Consider the following 23,769-nt stretch of genomic DNA (forward strand, 5'->3'; position numbering starts at 1 on the left):
ACAAAAAAACACTCCAATATCTTCATTATTTAATTATATTTAGACACAATTTGGGTTCCTTTTCTGATCCAGAACTTGTGCCAAATTCTTCTTTCATTACGGTCTTCTTTTACTCCCCTAACCGCTTTGGTATTAAAGTTTTTTCATGCTTTTATTTTCTAAGAACATTGATTAGTTTGGGATCCAGTGCTTTTAAATATCTGAAGGACTAATCCACAGCACCATTCGATGTGGTATGGCGTAGGCTAAATTGCTATTGTGATGCAATCCCTGCAAGAACTCAACAGCAATTGGAAAAAAAATCTGCGTTTAACCTGAAGTTCCTCCTCTGCATCACTGATCCTGTGTCACATGTTTCAGATCGTCTGATTAACGGTTCTAAACTTTTGTCACCATACAATAAATTTAAAATACGAGATATCAGAGGATTAAAAAAAGTAACCAATTAGATAATAGATTTTGGTAAATTCTTTTTTTTAATACTTTAATATGAAATGCTACAGACAGTGAAATCAACTTTATCTGTAATATTTCTATTCTTACTGAATTCCACTCATTGTTGGAACAAATAACAGTGAGTATTTTCAAGTAAAAATGCTCTAAAAACAACCTTTCCATGTTAAATCTTTGAGGAAAGTCAGGCAACCTGAGCACTGTTTTAGATTTCAAGTTTTCAGTCAACAAAATGGAACACAAAACTGACAAGACAATCAAGTTGAAAAGTTGACATTTTTCTGACTGAATCAAACACCATTTATATTTAAAAATCCAGATAAAAATGTAAAAAAAAAAAAGAATAAATCTTTGTAAGCGCATAAAAAAACTGAAAGCTTTAAATAAACTCATCTCAGTAACTTAATATTCAGTTTGTTAATCAACATCCAAGGTAGAACTGAGTTCATTTCTGGAAGGACAAAAAATAAAACTAAAAGTTTAAAACACAAGAAGGAAATAATTGACGTCATTGGTTTGTGTTCTTTGTATGAGATCATAATAAAATCCAAGCTAATCAGAAGTCATATCTGTGCCTTTGCAGTCTCATCATATTTCACTGTTTAACAGGCTACACTACATTTTTATTCTTCACCCCCAACACCCGTCCACTGCTGCATGGGCCCCTCCAGGCTTCTGTATTTGGAATCTTCATGATGCTGCTCATTTTTCTCTTCCTCTTGTCCTTCAGTCCGCTCCGGCTCTTTAAATGAGCTTTCCCGTCGTCTGGAATCTGAGCGCGGGAGGACGGAGGACGCCGTTAGTGACGCCTCCCTGCTGTCTGGCAGGAGAACCCCGCTCTCTGAGCTGTCCTCGCTGTTGGATTCTGCACCTGAAGTGGCCACAGGACAAAGGCAAGGAAGGGACAGATGGTGAGATGACATCTAGAAACAATCTCCTCATGAGAGAAGAAAGAAAGAAAAAGTCAGGCGCGTGGATTCAGCCAAAATCTTCATGATGCCGTTTAAGCTGTCCTTTGATTTCAGTCCAGAACTGCTGTGTGTCATGAACAATAACCCGCATAGAGGACATTAGCATCCTCTTCATTCAGAATGCTTTCACATTCTTACATCTAAAAATACCACACGTCCCTTTATTCCTCAGACGGAGAAGTTCTCACACATGGTGGTTGTCACATGTCTTTGGTTGTGAACAAACTATGAGATACCAGCTCCAACACCTTGTGCTGCGACTTAAAACAGAAAAGCCGACAACGAGGTGTTGAAACGTCGAGGACTTGCTCTAATTGGACTGCGTTGTATCAGCCAGCAAAGCTCTGCCTCCTGTGCATTTATGAGTTCGCTCCTTGCAGGTTAATACAATCCGAGGCACGTCTTAAGTGCGCCGCTCTATTGACCTTTAATCTCTGTGAGCAAATGTGTTCTGACACAACACTGCACTCAAAATAAACATCTTGTAACATTTAGTCAGCCAGTCATGGACACACGAGACACACAAATTCAATAGCAGGCGTGAAGATTTCAGCCCTTTAAACCCTCTAACGCCACATAAGATTCAATCTACATGGAGTTAATGTGGCTCTGGGGATTCAACTAAAGGAGGTGAATTTGTTGCACAGTCGTCTGAAAAATGATTTAATGTTATTTGAAATAACTTTTTGTTGATTACAGCCAAACTAAAAACATTGACACATGAGAGAAAAGCTGATAATGGAGTGTCAGCTTCTTCCTGTGTTTTAGTTTTACAAATTACAAGAGAAAGTAAATTAAAAACAAGAAATAAAAGATTTAATATTGTCAGAGTATGTTGGCTGTCTGACGGCCAAAGAGGAGATATATGGATGTCTTAACAGAGGACATGAAGTTGGCTAATGTTAGGGTAGAAGATGTCCATGACAGAGTGAGGTGGAAAAGGATGATTCGCTGTGGCGACCCCTGATGGGAAAAGCCGAAAGAGAAAGAAGAAGAAGAATGTTGGCTGTCTGTACATACATTTACTCGAAGATGTTTTTAGGGCAAAACCTAAATTCAGATCATTTCCACCAGCAACATTTATTTACTTTTTTGTTTGTCAGCAACAAATTGAGATTTATGTGTACTGTACGTAGGAAACTGGCCCTCAACGTTTTCTTTGGAGGGGAAAGTGTCGGCATGCTTGACGACGCGAGGGCAAATTACAATGACGAGTGTCGCAGGCAAAGAGAGCCGCTCATCTACAGCAGGAACCAGCACTCGTCTCATTTCACACAAAAGAAGAAACCAAGACCAAACGAAAACTCTAGAGGGAAATATTTCATAGCAAACTCTGCCCATTTAAGGGGGCAACTATAGGAGAGAAGTTAACACATATTTACTCACACATGAACACCCAAAGATGAATTTATTTAATATAATTTCTGCTAAATATAGAATCAACTAGTTAGGATTTTAGCCAGGAGCACAAATGGATATTTAGTCCTTGCATATGCATGTGAATAATGGGAAGAAATTAAAATAAAACACAAACAAATATTTATAATTATAACTAGAAGGGCAAACGTTAGTTGTTGTTGTTTTTTTTTTTGACTGTTAGTGAAGTCTATGGAAGAGTACTGGATTCCATTAAAAAACTTTTTTATGTTTAAAAAAAAAAAACCAACAGGTGATCTTCATTCAAATCTTTATTACTTATTTTATTCACAAACATTAAGTCCAGAAATCCCTAATATTATTACTCTTTGCTGAAAAAAATACAGCGAATTCAAAAAAATTCTAGAAAATTCTGCAAACGTAACAGCGAATTCTAAAAAAAATTATAGCGAATTCTGACAATGTTCGAGTGATGTTGAGGAAGTGGACCACACCCACATTGTGAACATCCAGCAGGTCAGCCATGGACTTCACTGATTTGTGCTCAATATTGTCATTTTGATTGACTCACAACCAAAATAAATAAATAAACAGTTCATGACTTCGTTTTTGTTGACTTGACTTGGTTCAAGTCAAGACTTGATTGAACTTGACTTGGTCAAGTTTTTGTTTTTGTAGTTATTACAAATATTAGAACAAAAATCAAGTAAAAGATCTGAACGAAGATGACCTGTGTTTTTTTTTTTTATTGAATGCAATACGCTTCCATAGAAACCCTTCAGGCAGATTTTAAATTAAATATGTCATTGGAGGACAGAATATCCCACTTGGACTGTAATGTACATCAGTTATGATGTCTTTATTTGGAGAAATGCTTTTGCCTTCATGGTGATGACTTGGAGCAACGCTCAGCGAAGTTGAGTCATGATCGAAATTAAAGCCAGAAAGAAGCAGGACATTTTCAGCAAGTGAATGTTTCGCATGATTTATGTTGTTTCATTTATTGTACATATAAATGGAGAAAAACAGCCCATTAAATCACAACTAGTGCCGACCATGAAGGGTCACAAAGGGGGCTGTTGGAGTGATTTGACACAATCTGGCTTAGTTAAAACATTCATAGCAGTTTTAAATATGAGTTGCAAAATCTAAGGTGAAGCTAGATAGCAAGAAGGACATTAGGGGTGGCTACTGCGTTTGTCTCTGATGATGGCACCCACCAGGAAGACGGAAAGTATGATCCGGGTCAGAAGAAAACAAGTCCCCTCCTTTCATTTTGCAATGTCAATTTTACTGCTAAACCCTACACTGAAAAGATTGGCAGCTCGATGGATATTCTCATTTTCAGAAATAAACTGAACTGAACCTAATTTTTTGCCACTTCTACATTAACACGTCAGATGATATAATTTAAACATGGTATGGTCAAAAAAATATGTACTAATACACCACTAATGTCATGTTGATGTGAAGCCTGGCTGACACACTGAAAAAAACCTTGGCTCTTAGTTTTTTATTCACAGAATGGCAATAAACTATCACTAAAAGAACATTGCCTTTTGTTTAGGTAAAAAATGAAAAAGTACATGTGGGTATAAGATTTAATTACTTATAAAGTTAACTGTGCTAATACAGTATTTATTGGATTCAGTGTGTCATGTTCTGTGTCTTAAGACACATATATGGTACAGACCAAACGTTTGGACACACCTTCCCATTCATTTGAATGAGAAGGTGTGCCCAAACGTTTGGTCTGTACTGTATATGTACATATATGTACATACAAACATATATTTAAAAAAAGCCCCTCTCACCCTTCTGCGGGTGGTTTTTCACAGCTTTATCGAATTTCCTATGAAGGCTCTTAGAGTCCTGTTGATGTTGTACAGCTCCAAGCATTCAGTGATCCACGTGTGTGGCATTGAGTCATAGGCTTTCTGGTAATCAATCCAGGCTGTGCACAGTTTGGTGTGTCGTCACTTGGAGTCTTGAGCGACTGTTCTGTCAACCAGGAGTTGGTGTTTGGCTCCTCTGGAGTCTTTACCAATGCCCTTCTGTGTGTTACTCATGAATTGATCCATGTGCCTATCTATCTTAGTTGCAATGATGCCGGACATGAGTTTCCATGTTGTAGAGAGACAGGTTTTTGGCCGGTAGGTGGATGGGACTGCACCCTTTGAGGGATCCTTCTAGATCAGGATCATTCGCCCTTCTGTTAGCCATTCAGGGTGAGTCCCATCTCTTAGCAGCTGGTTAATTTGTGTTGCCAGGCGCTCGTAGAGTGTGGTGAGTTTCTTTAGCCAGTAGGCATGTATTATGTCAGGGCCCGGTACTGTCCAGTTCTTCATGCCTGAGACTCTTTCTTGGATGTCTGCCAATGTTATGGTTCCTGAATTCTGTTCAGGGAGGTTCCTATATTCTTTTCTCAGAGAGACCAGCCACTGGGCACTGGGGCATTGCTGTTATGTGCTGTCTCTTTCTCCCATATACTTTTCCAGGACTGTTCAGTTTCCAGCCTTGGTGGGTCTGATCAACTGTTTTGACCCTGCCACCGAGCGTACACTTTTGCGCTCGGTGGCAGGGTCAGCCTGTTTGCAGCCTGTTTATCAGTGTGAATTCATTTTCTCTTGTGTACCTCTTTAGGCTGCTCCTCAAGGCTAGTTTTCACCCAGTTCATTGGTTTCTGTGATTGTTGTGGTAGGAATTGCCCTCAATGCTTCATTCACAGCTTCCAGGAGACTTTCAGGCAGTACATCACTTAACTGGTGTAGCTGGTTGCCTAGTGTTCATTCTAGACATGATCTTGTCTTTCAGGTCAGTTGCTGCCTTGCTCAGCGTATCTGTGGTTGTTGGGGCTGTGTACCCAATCTCAAGGCCCGTACACGCCCGGAAGAATATTCGCCAGGCGTTATTCGACAGCGTTTTTCGCCACGTTTTTTGTGTTCACACCCAGGTGATTTTCGCTGACGATGAGCCGAGCGAACATGCAATTTCATTCCCTGACATTAGATGGCGCTTAATGTAAAACAGAAATACTCCTGTACACAAGGTGGCGCTGCGCAACTTTACGCTTCTTAAAGTCGCTTTTCACTCAGAAGAAGAGAGCAAGTATTTACGTGCTTGTCAGAATCATACAAAGAAAACATGAATATTTCAAGCACCAGTTGCTCCAACTGGTGCTTGGTTCGGGGATATTTTAGAATGTCCGTCATTATTTCTTCGCGGCAGTGTAGATGCTCCTTGGCGTCTATCTTCTTCGCTGGTATGTGTGCTCAGAAAGGCAGTTTTGTGTTTGAGCGCCCCCAAGTTGTGTTTTACTGTAACTTCAGAAGCTCCAGACACATGTGCAAAAGCGCCATTCTCATTGGTTGTATAGTTTTCGACACTGCGCGTCAAACCACAAAAAAGAACCCGAGGCGTTTTTTAAAAAGTGACGCTTTGACCCATGGCGTTTTTTCGCGTCGGTGTGCACACTCACATTGGTGCCCTTTGTTTAGTCACGAGGCGTTAAACGTCGGCGAATATCGCGCGCGAAATTCGTCCCGGTGTGTACGGGCCTTCAGGGTGGGAGTGTGGTATAGCCTCCTCTCTGACCTGTTATTCTGCCCCCCCCCCCCTTGGTGGTATTGTACTGCTTCAATCTCAAGTTGTGATAGGAGTTGTCATTTGTGGATGTTAGAGCATTGGGGTACCAGTTGTTTGGCAGTTAGCCTTGATTGTGGGTTTCGAAGCATCCATTCATTCCACATTCTCTGCATGTAACCCTTCTCGGTGGGATCGCTTGAGTAGTAACATTCTAACAGAATGTCTCACATTTAATCCATTTCCATCTTGTTCCAGTAGCCCACTTTCCTTCAGGGTGCTCTGGTCCCCCAGCACCTGACGCAGACCTTGTTTGGCTGGGCAATGTCCGAGCCGGCATGACATGTGGTTTATTGTCTCTCATATTATGAGGTAGGCAGTAGCGTTAAGGGTCTTGCCCAAGGGCCCTCACTGGGTGATGTTATCTGCTCACCATTGGTACCATTACCATACCAATGATTGTTCATTCCCCCCAGGAATCAAACCCTGGTTTCCTGCGTGCCAGTCCTTCACCTTCCCAACCGAGCTACCCCCAGCCTTGTGTGTGTGTGTGTGTGTGTGTGTGTGTGTGTATATATATATATATATATATATATATATATATATATATATATGTATAGACCTATGCAGAACAGTAGTGGGGACTTAACATGCCCTTATATATATATATATATATATATATATATATATATATATATATATATATATATATATATATATATATATATATATATATATATATATATACGTATGCATACATATATGTATACATTTGCATATATACAAAAACGCCCCTCTCACCCTTCCGCGGGTTGTTTCTCACCCAAGCTCGGGTCCTCTACCAGAGGCCTGGGAGCTTGAGGGTCCTGCGCAGTATCTTAGCTGTTGCTAGCACTGCGCTCTTCTGGACTGAGAGGTCTTAGGTCTTTCCAGGGATTTGTTGTGTCCACTCCTCCAGCTTGGGGGTTACTGCCCCGAGTGCTCCAATTACCACAGGCACCACTGTCACCTTTACTTTCCATGCTTTCTCCAGTTCTTCTCTGAGTCCCTGGTATTTCTCCAGTTTCTCATGTTCCTTCTTCCTGATGTTTCCATCGCTTGGCACTGCCACATCCACCACAACGGCTTTCCTCTGTTCTTTATCCACCACACCAGCTGGTTGGTTCACCATTACCATTCTATCAGTCTGGATCTGGAAGTCCCACGGGATCTTTGCCCTCTCATTCTCTACTACCTTCGGAGGTGTTTCCCACTTGGGGTTTCCAGTCCATTTTCTGCACACATGTTCCTGTATATTATTCCAGCCACTTGATTGTTGCGCTCCATATATGCTTTCCCTGCCAGCATCTTACACCCTGCAGTTATGTGCTGGATTGTTCCAGGCTCTCTTTACACAGCCTACACTCTGGGTCTTGTCTGGTGTGGTAGATCTGAGCCTCTATGGCTCTGGTGCTCAGGGCTTGTTCCTGAGCTGCCATAATGAGTTCTTCAGTGCTGTCCTGTAGGCCAGCCCTTTCTAGCCATTAGTAGGACTTCTTGATATCAGCCACTTCAGTTATGGTCTGGCGGTACATCCCATGCAGGGGTTAGTCCTCCCATGAGGATCTGTCCTCCAGCACTATATCCTCTGCTCTCCTGAGACATTCACTGAACACACTGCCAGTTGGGGCCTTGAGCTTGATGTATTCATGCAGCTTGGACGTTTCATCCTGGATAATGGCTTCCACGCTCACTAGTCCTCTGCCTCCTTCCTTGCGGCTAGCATACAGTCTCAGGGTGCTGGATTTGGGATGGAACCCTCCATGCATGTTGAGGAGCTTTTGTGTCTTAACATCTGTGGTCTGTATCTCTTCCTTTGGCCATCTTATTATTCCTGCAGGGTATCTGATAACTCGCAGTGTGTAGCTGTGCATTGCCCGGGTTTTTTTCTTGCCATTGAGCTGGCTTCTCAGGACTTGCCTTACCCGTTGGAGGTATTTAGCTGTTGCAGCTCTCCTTGATGCCTGCTCCAGGATGTCATTTCCCTGAGGAATTCCAAGGTACTTGTAACTGTCCTCGATGTCTGCCATTGTTCCTTCTGGGAGTGAGACCCCTCCTGTGTGGACTACCTTGCCTCTCTTTGTCACCATCCGGCTACATTTCTCGAGCCCGAATGACATCCCAGTGTCAGTACTGTAGATCCTGGTGGTCTGGATCAGGGAGTCAATGTCACGCTCGTTCTTAGCATATAGATTGATGTCATCCATGTAGAGGGGGTGACTGATGTTGGCCCCATTTCTGAGTCGGTATCCATAGCCAGTCTTGATTATTTGGCTAAGGGGGTTCAGACCTATGCAGAACAGCAGTGGGGACAGAGCATCACCTTGGTATAGCCCACATTTAATAGACACTTGTGCAAGTGGCATCCCATTGGCTTCAAGGGTGGTTTTCCACAGCTTCCTATGAAGGCTCTTAGAGTCCTGTTGATGTTGTACAGCTCCAAGCATTCAGTGATCCACGTGTGTGGCATTGAGTCATAGGCTTTCTAGTAACCAATCCAGGCTGTGCACAAGTTGGTGTGTCGTTTCCTGCAGTCTTGAGCGACTGTTCTGTCAAACAGGAGTTGGTGTTTGGCTCCTCTGGAGTCTCTACCAAAGCCCTTCTGTGTGTTGATCATGTAATGATCCATGTGCCTATTAAGCTTGGTTGCAATGATGCCAGACAGTAGCTTCCATGTTGTGGAGAGACAGGTTGTTGGCCGGTAGGTGGATGGGACTGCACCCTTTGAAGGATCCTTCTGGAACATGATTGTTCACCTCTCCATTAGTCATCAGGGTTGAGTCCCATCTCTGAGCAGCTGGTTCATTTTTCTGCCAGGTGCTCATGGAGTTTTCTGGGTCTTTTAGCAACATGTGAAAAAAAAACAAATTTTATGAAAATATAAAGATTGTCACAGTCAGGTTTGTTATTAAAGAAATCCAGAGATTTAAACTTCAAACTTGCATCATGTTTTATTTAAATGTTAGTTAGCAATTAATTTAATTCTTAAGTTGACCCACTTCTCGCCAGTTACATATCAGTTTCTCACATTATTAAATTTGCCTTTAGTGACTTAAGCTGCTTGGGTTATTTTTCCATTATTTAAAGATTGACTGGAAACTACCAAATGCTTCAATACAAAATAATAATAATTTAAAAAAATGTATACGAAGTGCAAGTCTCTACTGTATGACCGACTGAGGAGCCAGAGAGCAGAAGCAGGGGGTTGATAAGGTCACTGAGACAGGATTGGTACGGGGTGTTGGGGGGGTGATAGTGGCCATTTGAGTGAGGGTGTGCTGGGAGGTGTCACTGGGCCGCAGAAGCTTCCAGTGTCCTGAATGCTCCAGTGGTTCACTCTGGCTGAGTTGATCTCGGTGTGACAGGAGCACATCTGTCACATTACCATGCAAAGACATGGACTTGAATGTCACTTCCACTCTGCACTATGCCCATGACACATGTGGAGCAAAATTTGTTCACACGGCTCAGCTTTTTAAAAAACAATTTATATATATATATATATATTCAGTGGGTAACATCTGGGACTTGAACGTTAGCTATATAACTAGAAAAATATTTGCTAAAACTAAAATGTGACAATGGAAAGAAGAAACATAAAAGGCTGAGATGATCCATTTGATCTAAAAATGCCTGGATCCATACAGTTTGTGACTTTTGCTGTTTGTAAAACAAATTGAGGTCCATTTCAATAATCTGCATTATCACTGCATTCAAATACTCAGACTAAATAAGATGTTAATCATACAAAAACTGAAAAAGGTGTTTATGAATTACAAAGGACCCGGAATATAACTAGTCATTTGGCTCAAAGGTTATATTGTGGGGTGTGCCCTATTAGTTCTTCATCCATTAAGTGGGTAAAAAGGTCGGGGGCATGACATTTTTATTTAGAAGCTATCACAGTGAACCAACAACATGCAGCTAAAGAAGCTGTCAGTGCCAATGAATCAGCCTGTTCCAAAGACTGCGAAAGCAAAACAAATCTGTCAGAGAGATCCTGGGAACACGAAGGAGCACAGACTGACGGCGAACAAAACAGACCGCAAAGGAAACCAGGAAACAGTAAGGGAGTGGAGTATTCAACAGAGTTAAAAGAGGCACTTCCCTTAAACCCAGCTGAGCTGCTTTCCACTTAATAATGAGGAAAATCAAGTCAGAAGAAGCCTGAAGAGAGCTCCAGTTAAGCCCCGGCAGTGGATAAAAAAACAAAGGCCCAGTCTTTGGTGTTGTCCAGCCTTCAGGTGAGCACTGGATGAAGAGGATTGTTGAGAAAAAGGTGTTAACAAAGAACCTTTTATTAGGTTTGGTACATTTGTCCAATCAGGTTTGAACAAAAAGGAGATTCTTTCTATAAGGTAGTTGTAACTCAGAAAAAATTAACTAATTAAATCGGGATAAGAACTTTCTTGAATTTAGGTTAGTAAGGAGTCTAAACTCGAACATAAGGTGAAAATGTTTTGAAATTTGGAATATACAGTATATTATCGGGTATTTAGTTTTATTTTTGTCCACATTTATTCCTATTTAAATAAATAATTAATTTCTTCTCTGTGACAATTATTAAAAGAAAGCAAGTATTTGTGGAATAAAACATAAATACCACATTCAAACACAAAAACTGCAAGATTCTACAATGGGAAATGATTTTAGTGGTGCTGTTTGTGTTGTAAAGGTTATAAGGAGCAGTATATTTGACATCAAAGTTTCAAAATATTTATTTGTTTATCCATCTGTTCATCAATCCATTCTCCTAACCCACTGTATCCCTTAGCTTGGGACTGCCAGAACCTAACTTGGCTACTGTTGGGGTAAACCCAGAACCGGTCGCCAGCCTGTCACAGGGCCTATTTGTTCATAATTAGTGATTATTCTAAACATCTGGTAAATAATTTTAGAAAAAAAAGTTTTAGAATCTTTTTAGTTATTTACATTACTAGTGCAGCTCATAAATATAAACAGTGCTTTTTCTGGAGAGGTGTTCTGGGCATGTCCCACTGGGGGAGGCCCCGGGGAAGACCCAGGACACGTTGCAGCGACTATGTCTGTCGGCTGGCCTGGGAACGCCTCGGGGTCCCCCCAGAGGAGCTGGAGGAAGTGGCTGGGGCGAAGGAAGTCCGGGCATCTCTGCTTAGACTGCTGGACCCGGTCCCGGATAAGCGGAGGAAGATGGATGGATGGATGGATGGATGGATGGATGGATGGGTGGATGGATGGATGGATTTTAAATAGGATATATATATATATATATATATATATATATATATATATATATATATATATATATATATATATATATATATATATATATATATATATATATATATATATTTCCATTTATAGCAATGCTTTACAATAACTAGAATCAATTAAAGCAGCAAAAAGCTTGTTTCTATGTTGAATATGTAATAAACATCAACTACATCCGGTCCCTCTCTTGTGTTTTTATAACTCCTAAGGTTTTGATTTTTATAGTGAGAAAAAGCCTTTAAATGTCTGGTATTCATTTGATAGTGGATGGTAACTTTCTCTTTTGGGTTTACGTAGCTCCATACCGTTTCATAGTGAGTGGCAACACGCTTTCACCAGAAGCTGTTTCCTTCAGGCTTTTCATTAACACCTAAGCAGGTGTCAGTTACACTTTGCCTCAGCAGAGCTGCTCATAAACAAAACCAGCAATGGAGAGAAGATCCTTCAATTCTACCCACACAGTTATCGCTAAAACCCAAACAGCAAACCCCACATGTCAATCAAAACCTTACTTTTATAAGAGAGGAATTTAGAAAACAATATTATGTCATAATAACCAAGTGGCTAACATGATCACCTGACCCCTTATTTCCCCTGAGCTCTGTGGAGTTTATTAAATCATATTTCTGCAGTCGGGGTCACTAGCTTTGCTTTTGGGCTTCACTTTAGTAAAACAAAACCAATTCTAGAAGTTATTAAAAGGTACAAGTTGGATAGTGGCTCTGAAGTGCAAATCTCATCAACACATCACTCAACGCAAACGAATATCATCAAAGATCCCAATGGAAATAAAAAATAAATACAACATTACAAAATCAAAATGAAATGTTCAAAAATGAAACTAAAATCAGAAACATGAAAAGGTAGGACAAGTGGGGGTTTATCCAGACATACCTCTGGTTTGTCAGAAGATTCATAACCCCTGTTGTTAAAGTAAAATATGTCCAACACAAGAGGCCTTTAGCTCTCATCTGTTTGCCCAGATGTTGGACAGGACAAGTTAAAAAAATAAAAAATAAATACACTTTTTTGCTAAATTCTCAAAATTCTCTGGTAATTTGAAGTTTGCAGCTTGACAGACAGTAGCTGCAAGTAGTTTCGACCAAAATTGTCCTTTTGTTTGTGCTTATCATCATGCACAGCAAGATCGCGTACCTGAGACATCTGTGCTGCTGTAGGAATCCTCTTGTTCTGACTTCCTCCTGTCTGACGGTCGGAACTCAGGCACATAAAAATCCCCCTGCCGGTCCAGGGGCACCATGAAGTGGATCTGACCATTTTTGTAAATTTCCAGGAACGGGTGTGCCCATAGGTTCCGCTCCTGAGGTATAAAAATAGACATGTCGCAGATCAAATATTGTTCATGTATTGGCAAAAGAGAAAAAGAGAGAGAGAGAGAGGGGAGAGTAAAAGTAGATTATATATATATATATATATATATATATATATATATATATATATATATATATATATATATATATATATATATATATATATATATATCATCATCATCATCATCATCAGCCTGTCACGCCATCTACATATACATCTTACTCCACTCATCACGGTTTTGGGCACTCTGGGTCCACGTGCTGCCTGCCTTCTGCTCGATGTCATCTCTCCATCTTTTCTTCGGTCTTCCCCTTCCTCTTTTCCTGTCCCACGGAGTCCATTCTGTTGTTTTCTTAGCCCATTCGTGGTTCTTCATTCGGGCTACATGTCCTGCCCACTTGCCTTTGGCTTCAACCACTTTCTCGATGACATCCTTCACCCCTGTTCTTGATCTTAAGTCTTCGTTCCTGACCTTATCTCTCCTCGTAAATATAATCTACTTCTTTCTCTCGAGAGTAAAAGTAGATTATATATATATATATATATATATATATATATATATATATATATATATATATATATATATATATATATATATATATATATATATATATATATATATATATATATAAATAAAATCTACTTCTTTTCTCTCTTCTCTCTCTCTCTCGAAACAAACTTGAAGCAAATGATTCATGTGTTCATCTTTTAGTCAACAAAACACAAAACATCTGACCTATGAGTCATTGAGCAGAAACAAAGCCAAAATACAGGAGCAATATGAGAATAAACTCCTTAACCATTAGTGGTTTTAGGGTCAAACGTAGCACAGACCACTGCCACAAAAGCAAATTTCAGAAGTTTGGAGTTTACTGTCCAGAGGAGTGACAATGGTCTCTGTTCATCTAAAGGCAGCAGTTAATCAAATATAGGGAGGTTTAGCAGATCCATGCCAAAACTATTCTGATTTCATCAACCCACGTCTACCCACAGAGTTGACTCAGATTTGAAAAAATTAAAGACTACTGGAAATACACACAGTAGTGCCTAAAGAATCGCATGTGCAATTCTCAGAGGAGAAGAAAAAAAAAGTGAAGATGCTTCTCAAACTCAACAGTTCCCTGAAATATAAATGTTTTGATTCACAAAAAATGCATCGGCTGGACATGAAGCAGTGGCTGAATTTTTATTGTTGTCATTTTTCATGCATGTCGCTATGTTAAGGAGGGTATGGAAACATTAAATATTCATGATTTTCATGCACATGCCAGTAGGCCTAAAGGAAGAGCATCTGATGTTTCCACAAAGTATGTGGGCACTTTGAGTTCGAGCAAAGTGTGACTTTGTTCAGTGTAAATGGCAGGTAACAAACCAAATGACTAAAGCTTTTAAGAAATAGTCCATTAGTGGTCTTATGTGAAGTATGATGTGTGAAGATCACGTCTCCTATCAATATCTTTATTAAAAAAAACTTTCAGTCCCTTAAGAGAGAATACACACCAGGCTCATTTCCATGAAATGCCTTCAGGTAAACAAACAAGGCTTCTCTGTCTTGTCAGCAGCTGGCAGCAAAGACCTGGCTGTGCATAAAAATCCACAGAAAGTATTTATTTACTGGAAGCAAATTTGGGGAGAAAAATGCAAATCTGGTCTTCTTGGCCTTGTGGAAGATGATAAAAGAGATCAGGATTTTCTGTAAAAATGGTTCATTGTGTTTTTTTGTTTTGTTTTTTAAAGTCCCCCAATGACAATTTTGTAAAAATAAAAACATTCCCGGTGGTCTTAAATTTCTCAAATGGACACTTTTATACGATATGCAGAATGACAAAAAACTAACATGTGCACCAGACCCTGCTGTTTAATAAAATTACACAAAAAGAACTTTGACAAAATGTTTTGAATAACATTCTAATTTAGGCTACATTGGCTTAAAACTGATTTGATGCTAGCACATGCAGAATGTTGAATTCACTTGCACAGCAAATACAATGAAATGCTATAAAGAAAGCTGCTATTCACATGTAATCCTCCAAATATGTGCGTTCAGTGCTGAACGTCTTTCTTGGCCGCACGGACTCAAAGGAAAGGTTAAGTTCAGGATTTTGGGTTAGGGTTAAGCTCCGTTCTCACCGAACACCATTCGTGACAGAGGCCACAATTACCCCTTGCTTGCAGCAGTGTGAAGACCAAGGCGTGGCTATACGTGGGCGGGGTTAAACACGTTGTGCTCAGCCCACTGTATGTGTTTCAAAGTTTTACTTTGAAACTTCTTAAAAGTTTCAAGGAGCAATATTGCCTCCCACTGGATTCGGGAGTGTATCCTCAGATGATTAAATAAGGCTTGCATTTACATTTTTTGTATAATTTGGGAAAAAATTATTTTGATTTTAGGATGTGTACACTCTTGCTTTAAGAACTTTTTTTTTTAAATTCGTTTTTATTTAAGGCTCCTGAAACAAGAAAGGCAGACTGAACGAAACTGTGATGTGTTGGTTGCCAACAAAATGGCTCTTACCTCTTGTACATGTATCTTATATTTTGCATTAGACTAGAGAATGCAATTTGCTTCTTTTTTTTCCTTCTCTTTATTTGCTGCTTCTGCTCAGTGGACGAACTATCCACCCTCCTCTGCATCGGTGCGTTCGCCGATGCAGCAAGTGAATAAGTATGGCAAGCAAAAAGTATCATAAATCTCCAGGAAAAGCAGTGCAAATTACGCCACTTTGGCCATCAAAAACGCCACTTTTTATGCACGTTTTAAAATTAGCACGTCATTTATGCCATCTTGTGTTGTCCCAAGACGGCCGTTAAAAGCGGCGTTTTATTGTGTACAAACCGCGCATCCAAAAACAAAACAAAAAAACGTCACTCGTGTAACGTCTTTCTTAAATAACACTCCAACTTCCTAAGAGCTCCAGTAGCAACGGCTGTTTACACTTGGTTAGTTGTTGTTGTTTTTAAAAAGATATTCATATGAATTAAAAATAATGTTTTTATACCTAACTGTGCATTTGAAGAAATCCATATGAGCATGGGAATCGAACCCAGGTAACTCAGGAAAACATAGTAAACTCTGCATTTCTCCACTGCACCACATAATATAATATTGTCTGTCTATCTCATAACAAAGGCAACTTACCACATGTTGCTGTACGTCAAAATCGTCAAAATTATATTGTTGCTAAAACTCAGCAAAAGAAAAAGATAAAAAACACAAAGTATGTTCTAGAGTTTAGAGTTAAACTCACAATTCCAACATGGGAAAAGTATTTGCTGCAGTTGTTTTACCAATAGGCTATCGCCTAAACAGACAGATGTTTGACGTCTGTATGTGACAGTAAAAAGCCATTTGGAACGCGCTAGAACGCCATTGCGGACGCACGGTTTGTACGCGATAAAATGACACTTTTTATGCCCGTTTTCAGACAACACAAGACGGCGTAAATTACGTGCTACGTTTTTGATGTCCAAAACGATGTTCTTTACGCCACGTTTGCCACAGCGCGCATTGATATGCCGTCCTTGATGAGTTGCAATACCTGGGCCACTGTCGCGGTCACTGTCGGCATTCAAAAGTCACAAAAACATCAGCCAGAAAACATGAGGACAGATATGTTGTCTATGGTCACTACTTGCAGATCCACTCCTTTACTGGAGGGGTCTCGCCTTACCTGTTGTCCATTCTACTTGCAAAAACATGTGAAACTGTCAGTCGGTGTTGCCTAGTAATTGCACAGTTTGCTTACACAGAAGTGTGATTGACTTGGAGTAACATTGAGTTGTTTAGGTGTTCCCATTTATTCTTTTGAGCAGTGTTTATTGGATAAAGACGGATACATGCCGAGAATTCTCTGGGGTTACTTATGGGCAGAAACATACGCATTTATTCGGTATCTCATAATTTAATAAATGCTGTTCTCGGATAAGTGGTTTCAGTCTACATTTTTCTTGAAAAATCTGATATCTCAAGTCATTAGGTAATGATGGGAGTTTTTTCACATTTAAAATGTCCGTGTGAAAAATCTCACACCTTCAGTTGAGTTGGTCGCCTTTTACAATGTACTCTTGAAAGCAGACATCCTAACTATAACAATTTGAGAATTTGTAATCCTTTCCGTACTGAGACACTGGGTAGTTTTTTTTTCTGATCTGAGCTTGAATTCTTACAATTTGTAATACCAATGAATTAGGAAATAAATACATTTTCAGCTCAACATAATAAAAAAAGTAGGTTACATGGAAAGTGTTTCCATTAACCTCTTATGTTATTTCAAATTAAACAAAAACTGTCGGAAATCGGACTTTCCATTAGAATGAAACGCAATAACGCATTAGAGAAATAAAGTACCCACAAAGTACCAATAAACTCTAAATACTACGGCAGTTTGTGCTTGTCGAGTTTGACATTTGAGTTGATCGGCGGCATTTAAAACTTGTGGCAGACATGCCAGTGAACTTCATCTTTGCAGGCCGCCTGTAAAATGCATCCGTCCACCCACTTACTTCCTCTGCAGGTTTCTGTACAAGATTTTGGAAGCTATTTTTGGAATGGGGTGGATGGAGATACCTGCAGGGCATTTCTGCCTGTCATCCCTTTGCCAGTAGCCGAGAGCCGGCAGCACGGCCTTCAGCTGGGAGTTACCCTTCAATGATGCTTTCTTCACCTGCCAAAATCTCTCTTGATGGAGAGGATTAGCAGTCAGGTATGTTTGTATTGCAGCATCCATGGGTTCCAGGTGTTTCTCTATATGACTTGTGGATTTAAATCTATACCTGTAGAGCCTTTACAATGAAACTGTTGCTTTCGTCTTCCTCATTCAGACCTTTAGAAGATTTTGTACTGTTGTCATCGTAAAGCCTGTGTAAATTAAAATACCTAAAACCAGCAGCGGTTCTGTCGTACTTCAGCTTCTGCATATAACGATGGCTGCACATAATCATAGTCAGAACTACTGACCTACTTCTGCTTAGATAAAGAAAATGTACAATAAGTGGAGACATACATGTAACTTCTTTATGTTTTTGTAAATCGCAGATTGATAGTAAACCAATGACTTTTACTTATATAAAATAATAGAATTATTTATATGATATAGTGAAAATATAAAGTAATCCCTGAAAGAAAGGTAAATAACTGAAAAAGCTAAGTGCAAACATACAAGCCTGCATCCAAGAAAATCTAAGTAAATGCAGGATGCCACTACTGCAGGAACAAACTCAGGAGTTTTAGTCCATATTAGAGCACATGGAAATTACAGTCACTACATTTCACAATCTTAAATTCAGCTTTAAAAAAATAAAACATGTTTTTAAGAGTGGTATTTTTTTAAATAATTCATGGTTTGACCTTTTTCTTAGATTTTTTTTTAAATAAAACAATAAATAATGACTTTGTGTATTACTTGTAAAAAATACTGCCGGATCTCTGATCAAATATTTTAAAAGTAACTGACAGATGGATGTCCAATTTTGGCCTTTTTCTTTCTTTTCACATGAAACTTGAATTTCCTCTCTGTCCGAATTGTGTAAATATTTTAATAGGCTTGGCTTAAAAGTTTAATAATCAATACTGAATCAAGCTTTACCTTGAAAAAAAATCAATATTGATGCAGCAAAGCAAATAGAACTTCTTTTCTTTAAGGTTATTTGTATGTTTATTAGAACAAAAACTGCTTTCAAATTGTTTTTACTAATGTAATTCATTGTTTTTAATTCATAAAAGTTCAACCTTTGCTCAGTTAATATAAATAAATACGTAAAAAAGATTTTTTTCATAGCCTAATAAAATTGGTAACTTGAAAAAATTGTGATCCTATGAACTGACTTGTATAAATTTGATTCAGAATTAGGGCAGTATTGCCCAGAAACATAAATAATCAGTGATCTGTTTTATTCAACTCAACACTTTGCTAAAGTTATATTTAAAAAAATAAACACCTCAAAATCACGTGTTAAATCATGTCTAAATAGGTCAAAATATTTTTTAATTGTACCATCGTTGCCAAACGTCTAAAGCCAGAAAAGGTTCCCATAAACATCTCAAAATCTTTAAGTTTTGAGGTTTTTTTTTATTTTTTATTAATAAAAAATTTTTTTTGCCTCGATAATGACAAATTTGCCATTTTTTGTGCAGGCCTAAATGCCACAGGGGCATGTTAAAAACACCAAAGACACCATTTTCATAGAAGCAAATCTTCAAAGAAATAGAAGATGTGTAATTTAAGGTTAAAGTAATATTTGACAGTTTCCTGCAGATCCTGTGATAATAACAGCAATCTTTAACATTACAGAGGCTAACCTTTCATCACAGGACCTTCTATCCTACACAATTTGTTTCCCCTTATTTTGTCATTTTAAACCTAAATGCAGTTTTCTTTATTCTCTTTTGAATTGTCAATTTATTTATTTTATTGTCAGAACAGCAGAATGATAGTAGTTATTCCTAAATGGTACTAGGGGTTTTTTCAGGGACTGTAAGCCTAAAAAATTACACAATTATGTAGCATTCAATCTGTAGAGCCCTATTACAGTCTTTATTTCATTTTGGAGATTTGAGAAGAACAACTGGGTCAGAAGGGTAATAAGGGACAGTGCCAGAATGAACAGTTCTGGTGTCCCCCAAGCAGCAACTGTCTTTCAAAAGACCCATTCAACCCTGAGAAATAACTGAGGACTTTGTGGAAGTTGTAGGGCTGAACAGCATCGTTAAGTCTCTTCTTTTTTTATTTTCATGGTTTTCTTTTATTCCTTTACCATTCTCCCCAAACTCTACACCTTGATTTAATGCCCCCACCCTTATTGTAAAACTCACACTTGAATGGTTCGAAATAGACTTATTAATTGCTTCTCAGAAAATCCCTCTTCAGAGGACACAGAGGAAAACTCAGTTTAAATAAGACCCACAGTGTGTAGGTCTTATAGCCTTTTAGCTAAATCTCTCAATACAATGTCATATATATTTACAACAAACACAGCCTAATGTCAAAATAAGACTTTGATGGATTTTCAGCTGCTCCCTCACAGCCCACTGAAATGAGCTCACTTTGAGTTCTTTTTTTAAGTGAATGGGACGGAAACACTTTATATTAAGATTCCTTAACAAGCTTTGTTAACGCATTAACAAGCATTTTAATAGAATTTTTAAGGTGTTAGTAAGACATTTATTAGTACATAAGTCTAATAAGGTCTTTTAAATTACTTAGTTAACACATTTACAAGCATTATTATTAGGATGTTTTTAAGATACTAATGATAAATTTATTGGCATTATAGATGCCAAACAAACGTGTCAGTGTTAATACGTTTAATAAGATTTATTAACAACCAAATTAAGAAGCGCACACCGTAACTAAGCACCCTCCCCTGTCCCCAAACATGAAGCTACGAGTCTGGCTGCTGTGCTCAGAGACACAGATTGCTTATGCGGAGCAGCTGGACGGTCCTGTTTGAGCTCCAAAGCCTCCTCTGGAGCGCCACACCGTCTATAAACCAGAGCAGTAGTGACACACGATCGCAATTAACTGTTTACACACACCACAATCAGATCAACAATCAGCATAACCCACCGACCTCGATCGAAAAGAAATTTTGATGCGAAAGAGTCTGATCGTGTCAGAGTATTCAGAACGGCGTATTTACAGGACGCATTTTTCTTCCGATCATGCGTTCATTCCGATTACTTTTGTCCATGTAAACGCAGCTAGAGTCTGCCGTGGATGAACCTGAGAGGCCTGCACAGAGTTCTGACCTGGACCCCATAGAACACCTTTGGGATGAATTAGAGCAGAGACTGAGAGCCAGGCCTTCTAAAGCAAAATCAGTGTCTGACCTCATCAATGCACCAATGGAAAAATAGTCAAAAATTCCTATAACTCCTCAACCTTGTGGTCAGCCTTCCCAGAAAAGTTGAAGCTGTAATAACTGCAAAAGGGGGACCTACATCACATTGAACTCTATGGGTTAGGAATGGGACGGAACTCCAGTTCATATGCAAGTCAATGCATGTGACTGAATACTTTTGGTAATATAGTGTAAGTTAGTAATTCAAGTGTTGCTCAAATGTACCAGATCCCGAAAGATTGATAAAATAGCCACAAGCAAAAAAACTGTTTGCCCTGTATCTAAAAATAGCTGTGCCTCTTAAACGGCAGTGTCACCCTCCTCTCCTGATCCTTATTCTGAACAACGAAGCAACAGTGAATAAAGTTTAGGTTCGATCAATAGTATGTAGATTTGACATTTAACACTAATAGTTGATTCCCAGCCCCTGCATGGATGAAAGTCATGTTTGAACATTTGACAAGCAAACTGCACAGAGGCTCCCGGGGGGGAGGTTGGCTTGCAGGGTCATGATGCAACATACTGGAGGGGGGGATAAATTTGGCATAGCAATATTACTAATAGGTCAAGAGATAGAACCAGACACAAAAGACCCACATTACTGCTATTAAGTGCAAAAACCATGTTTGATTTTGAACTAAAGGACAGAAAAGGTAACACTTACACAACTGCAATGCCCACAATGCAAAGCTGAAAGCAAAGTGAAGTTTTTTACATTTAATCAAAGATCTTTGTTACTTATCTGAGATGTGTTTTCCTAACAGTGTTTGAAAATGAAGTGCAAATCCATTTACAGTAGCATTTACACAATAGTGCAGTTTCATGCCTGTGGTGCACCAATAGTATACATCATTGGACGTCACACCTGTAGAAAATGCCTTAGCTCCACCGAAATGAAACCAATTCAGTCACCATTTGGCCACAATACGAGCACCGCCATTCGGAGCCAGTCGACAGTGATTGGTTTGAGATGGTCTGAGTCACGTTTCTTGGGCAACTGTCGCCAATATTGAGCAATCATGTTCAAAGTCCACACCCCTTCCACTGAAAGTGGCTCTGGAGAATGTGTCATCAAACGTTAGAGGTGGGGGTCAGCAGGCACCACATGCTTTTACGGAGGCATCTGATGGTCAGATTATAACCTAACCAGCTGCTAAGAGATGGGACTCACCCCAAATGGCTAATGGAGAGGTGAACGATCCTGATCCAGAAGGATCCCTCAAAGTGTGCAGTCCCATCCAACTACCGGCCAATAACCTGTCTCTCCACAACATGGAAGCTCATGTCAGGCATCATTGCAACAAAGATAAATATGCATGTTCATCAATATATGAGCAACACAGAAGGGCATTGGGAGAGATTCCAGAGGAGCCAAACACCAACTACTGGTTGACAAAACTGTAACTCAAGACTGCAAGTCACGACACACCAACCTGTGCACAGCCTGGATTGAATACAAGAAAGCCTATGACTCAATGCCACAAACGTGGATCACTGAATGCTTGGAGCTGTACAACATCAACAGGACTCTAAGAGCCTTCATAGGAAACTCAATGAAGCTGTGGAAAACCACCCTTGAAGCCAATGGGAAGCCACTTGCACAAGTGTCCATTAAATGTGGGATTTACCAAGGTGATGCTCTGTCCCCACTGCTGTTCTGCATAGGTCTGAACCCCCTTAGCCAAATAATCAACAAGACTGGCTATGGATACCGACTCAGAAATGGGGCCAACATCAGTCACCTCCTCTACATGGATGAAATTAAGCAATAGATTAAGAGCGAGCTGACATTGTCTCCCTGATCCAGACCACCAGGATCTACAGTTCTGACATTCAGATGGTGACAAAGAGAGGCCAGGTAGTCCAGACAGGAGGGGTCCCACTCCCAGAGGGAACAGTCTTCTCCTCACTGAGAAGGAGGGTTTAAGGGCAGGGATGCCCAGTTTAACCTTGTCTGTTTAGTTTATTTTAGCCATTACCTATTGACTTCATGTTCTTTAGGATTTCATGTTTACTATACAATTACCGGTATGAAGCCCATTGAGGCAACTTTTGTTGTAATGTTAGGCTATATGAATAGAATTAAAATGAATTGAATTAAAACAATCCAGCACATAACTGCAGGGTGTAAGATGCTGGCAGGGAAAGCATACATGGAGCGCCACTATCAAGTGGTTGGAATAATATACAGGAACATGTGTGCAGAGCATAACTGTGATATTTTCCTATGTTACAATAAAAGTGGCTTATATTTTTTTACACTTAGAATTACTCTTTTCCCCAGTTTGAAAATTCTTTGCCGTAGGCTTTATATTGATCTGAAACCAGGGCATTAAATCTGCATGGCCTCCACGACTCTTTTCAGCCAGCAACCTTTACTGACCTTTTTCAGTGTTCAGCAAAGTTAACTAAGAATGCATTCCAACCAACACGCCAGACCAAACTTAGTTATTTCCTGCAGAGATCTTCCCCATGTATATGACGAGAATGAGAACAGCAAGAATAGAAAAGTAAAGCTCCAAAAATGAACCGCCATTCTTTACAAAAGAAGGTGCACATTTGTCAGTTTTTACTAAAAAGGAGTTTCTACAGAACAATTGGAAACTTGCTTTACATTCAGCGCAGGCCTGCGCTGGCAAGAAATTTCAGTGCCCTCAAGCAAACAAATGTTCCATCAGCTGCCTTTCACAAACCTTTAGATCTCCGTGAATGTCAGCAGTACTATCCCTGCCCCCTTCAGCGCAGCCCCCACCCCATTCCTGTCTGCGGGCCCTGGCCACCGCGCTAAAAACCAATTCTCAAGATACCAAGGCATCTGTGATGTCGCTCGCTGCTAAAAAGCCAAGGCGCCGCCGAAAAACACTGAGGCCAATCAATGGCCTGAAAAGGCAAATATCAGCCCTGGCCATGGGGCAGTGACTCAAAG

At 39.7% G+C, this 23,769-nt stretch overlaps 1 protein-coding gene across 2 annotated transcripts in view; it reads right to left on the bottom strand.

Annotated features, from left to right (window-relative positions):
* Positions 1 to 457: 457 nt before the first annotated feature.
* tex264b (testis expressed 264, ER-phagy receptor b) overlaps positions 458 to 23,769 on the bottom strand; it is a 45,097-nt gene continuing 21,785 nt past the window's right edge. For both annotated transcript variants that reach the window (XM_004068731.5, XM_078947013.1), the window contains exons 3-4: positions 12,828 to 12,993; positions 458 to 1,324 (exon numbers count right to left, since the gene is read on the bottom strand). In XM_004068731.5, coding sequence (XP_004068779.1) covers positions 1,077 to 1,324; positions 12,828 to 12,993 — 414 coding nt within the window. In that variant the 3' untranslated portion in view covers positions 458 to 1,076. The remainder of the gene's footprint in view (positions 1,325 to 12,827; positions 12,994 to 23,769) is intronic.

The sequence above is a fragment of the Oryzias latipes genome, chromosome 5 (genome assembly GCF_053564925.1).
Source record: "Oryzias latipes strain Hd-rR chromosome 5, Olatipes_Hd-rR_3.1".
Taxonomy (NCBI): Eukaryota; Metazoa; Chordata; class Actinopteri; order Beloniformes; family Adrianichthyidae; genus Oryzias; species Oryzias latipes.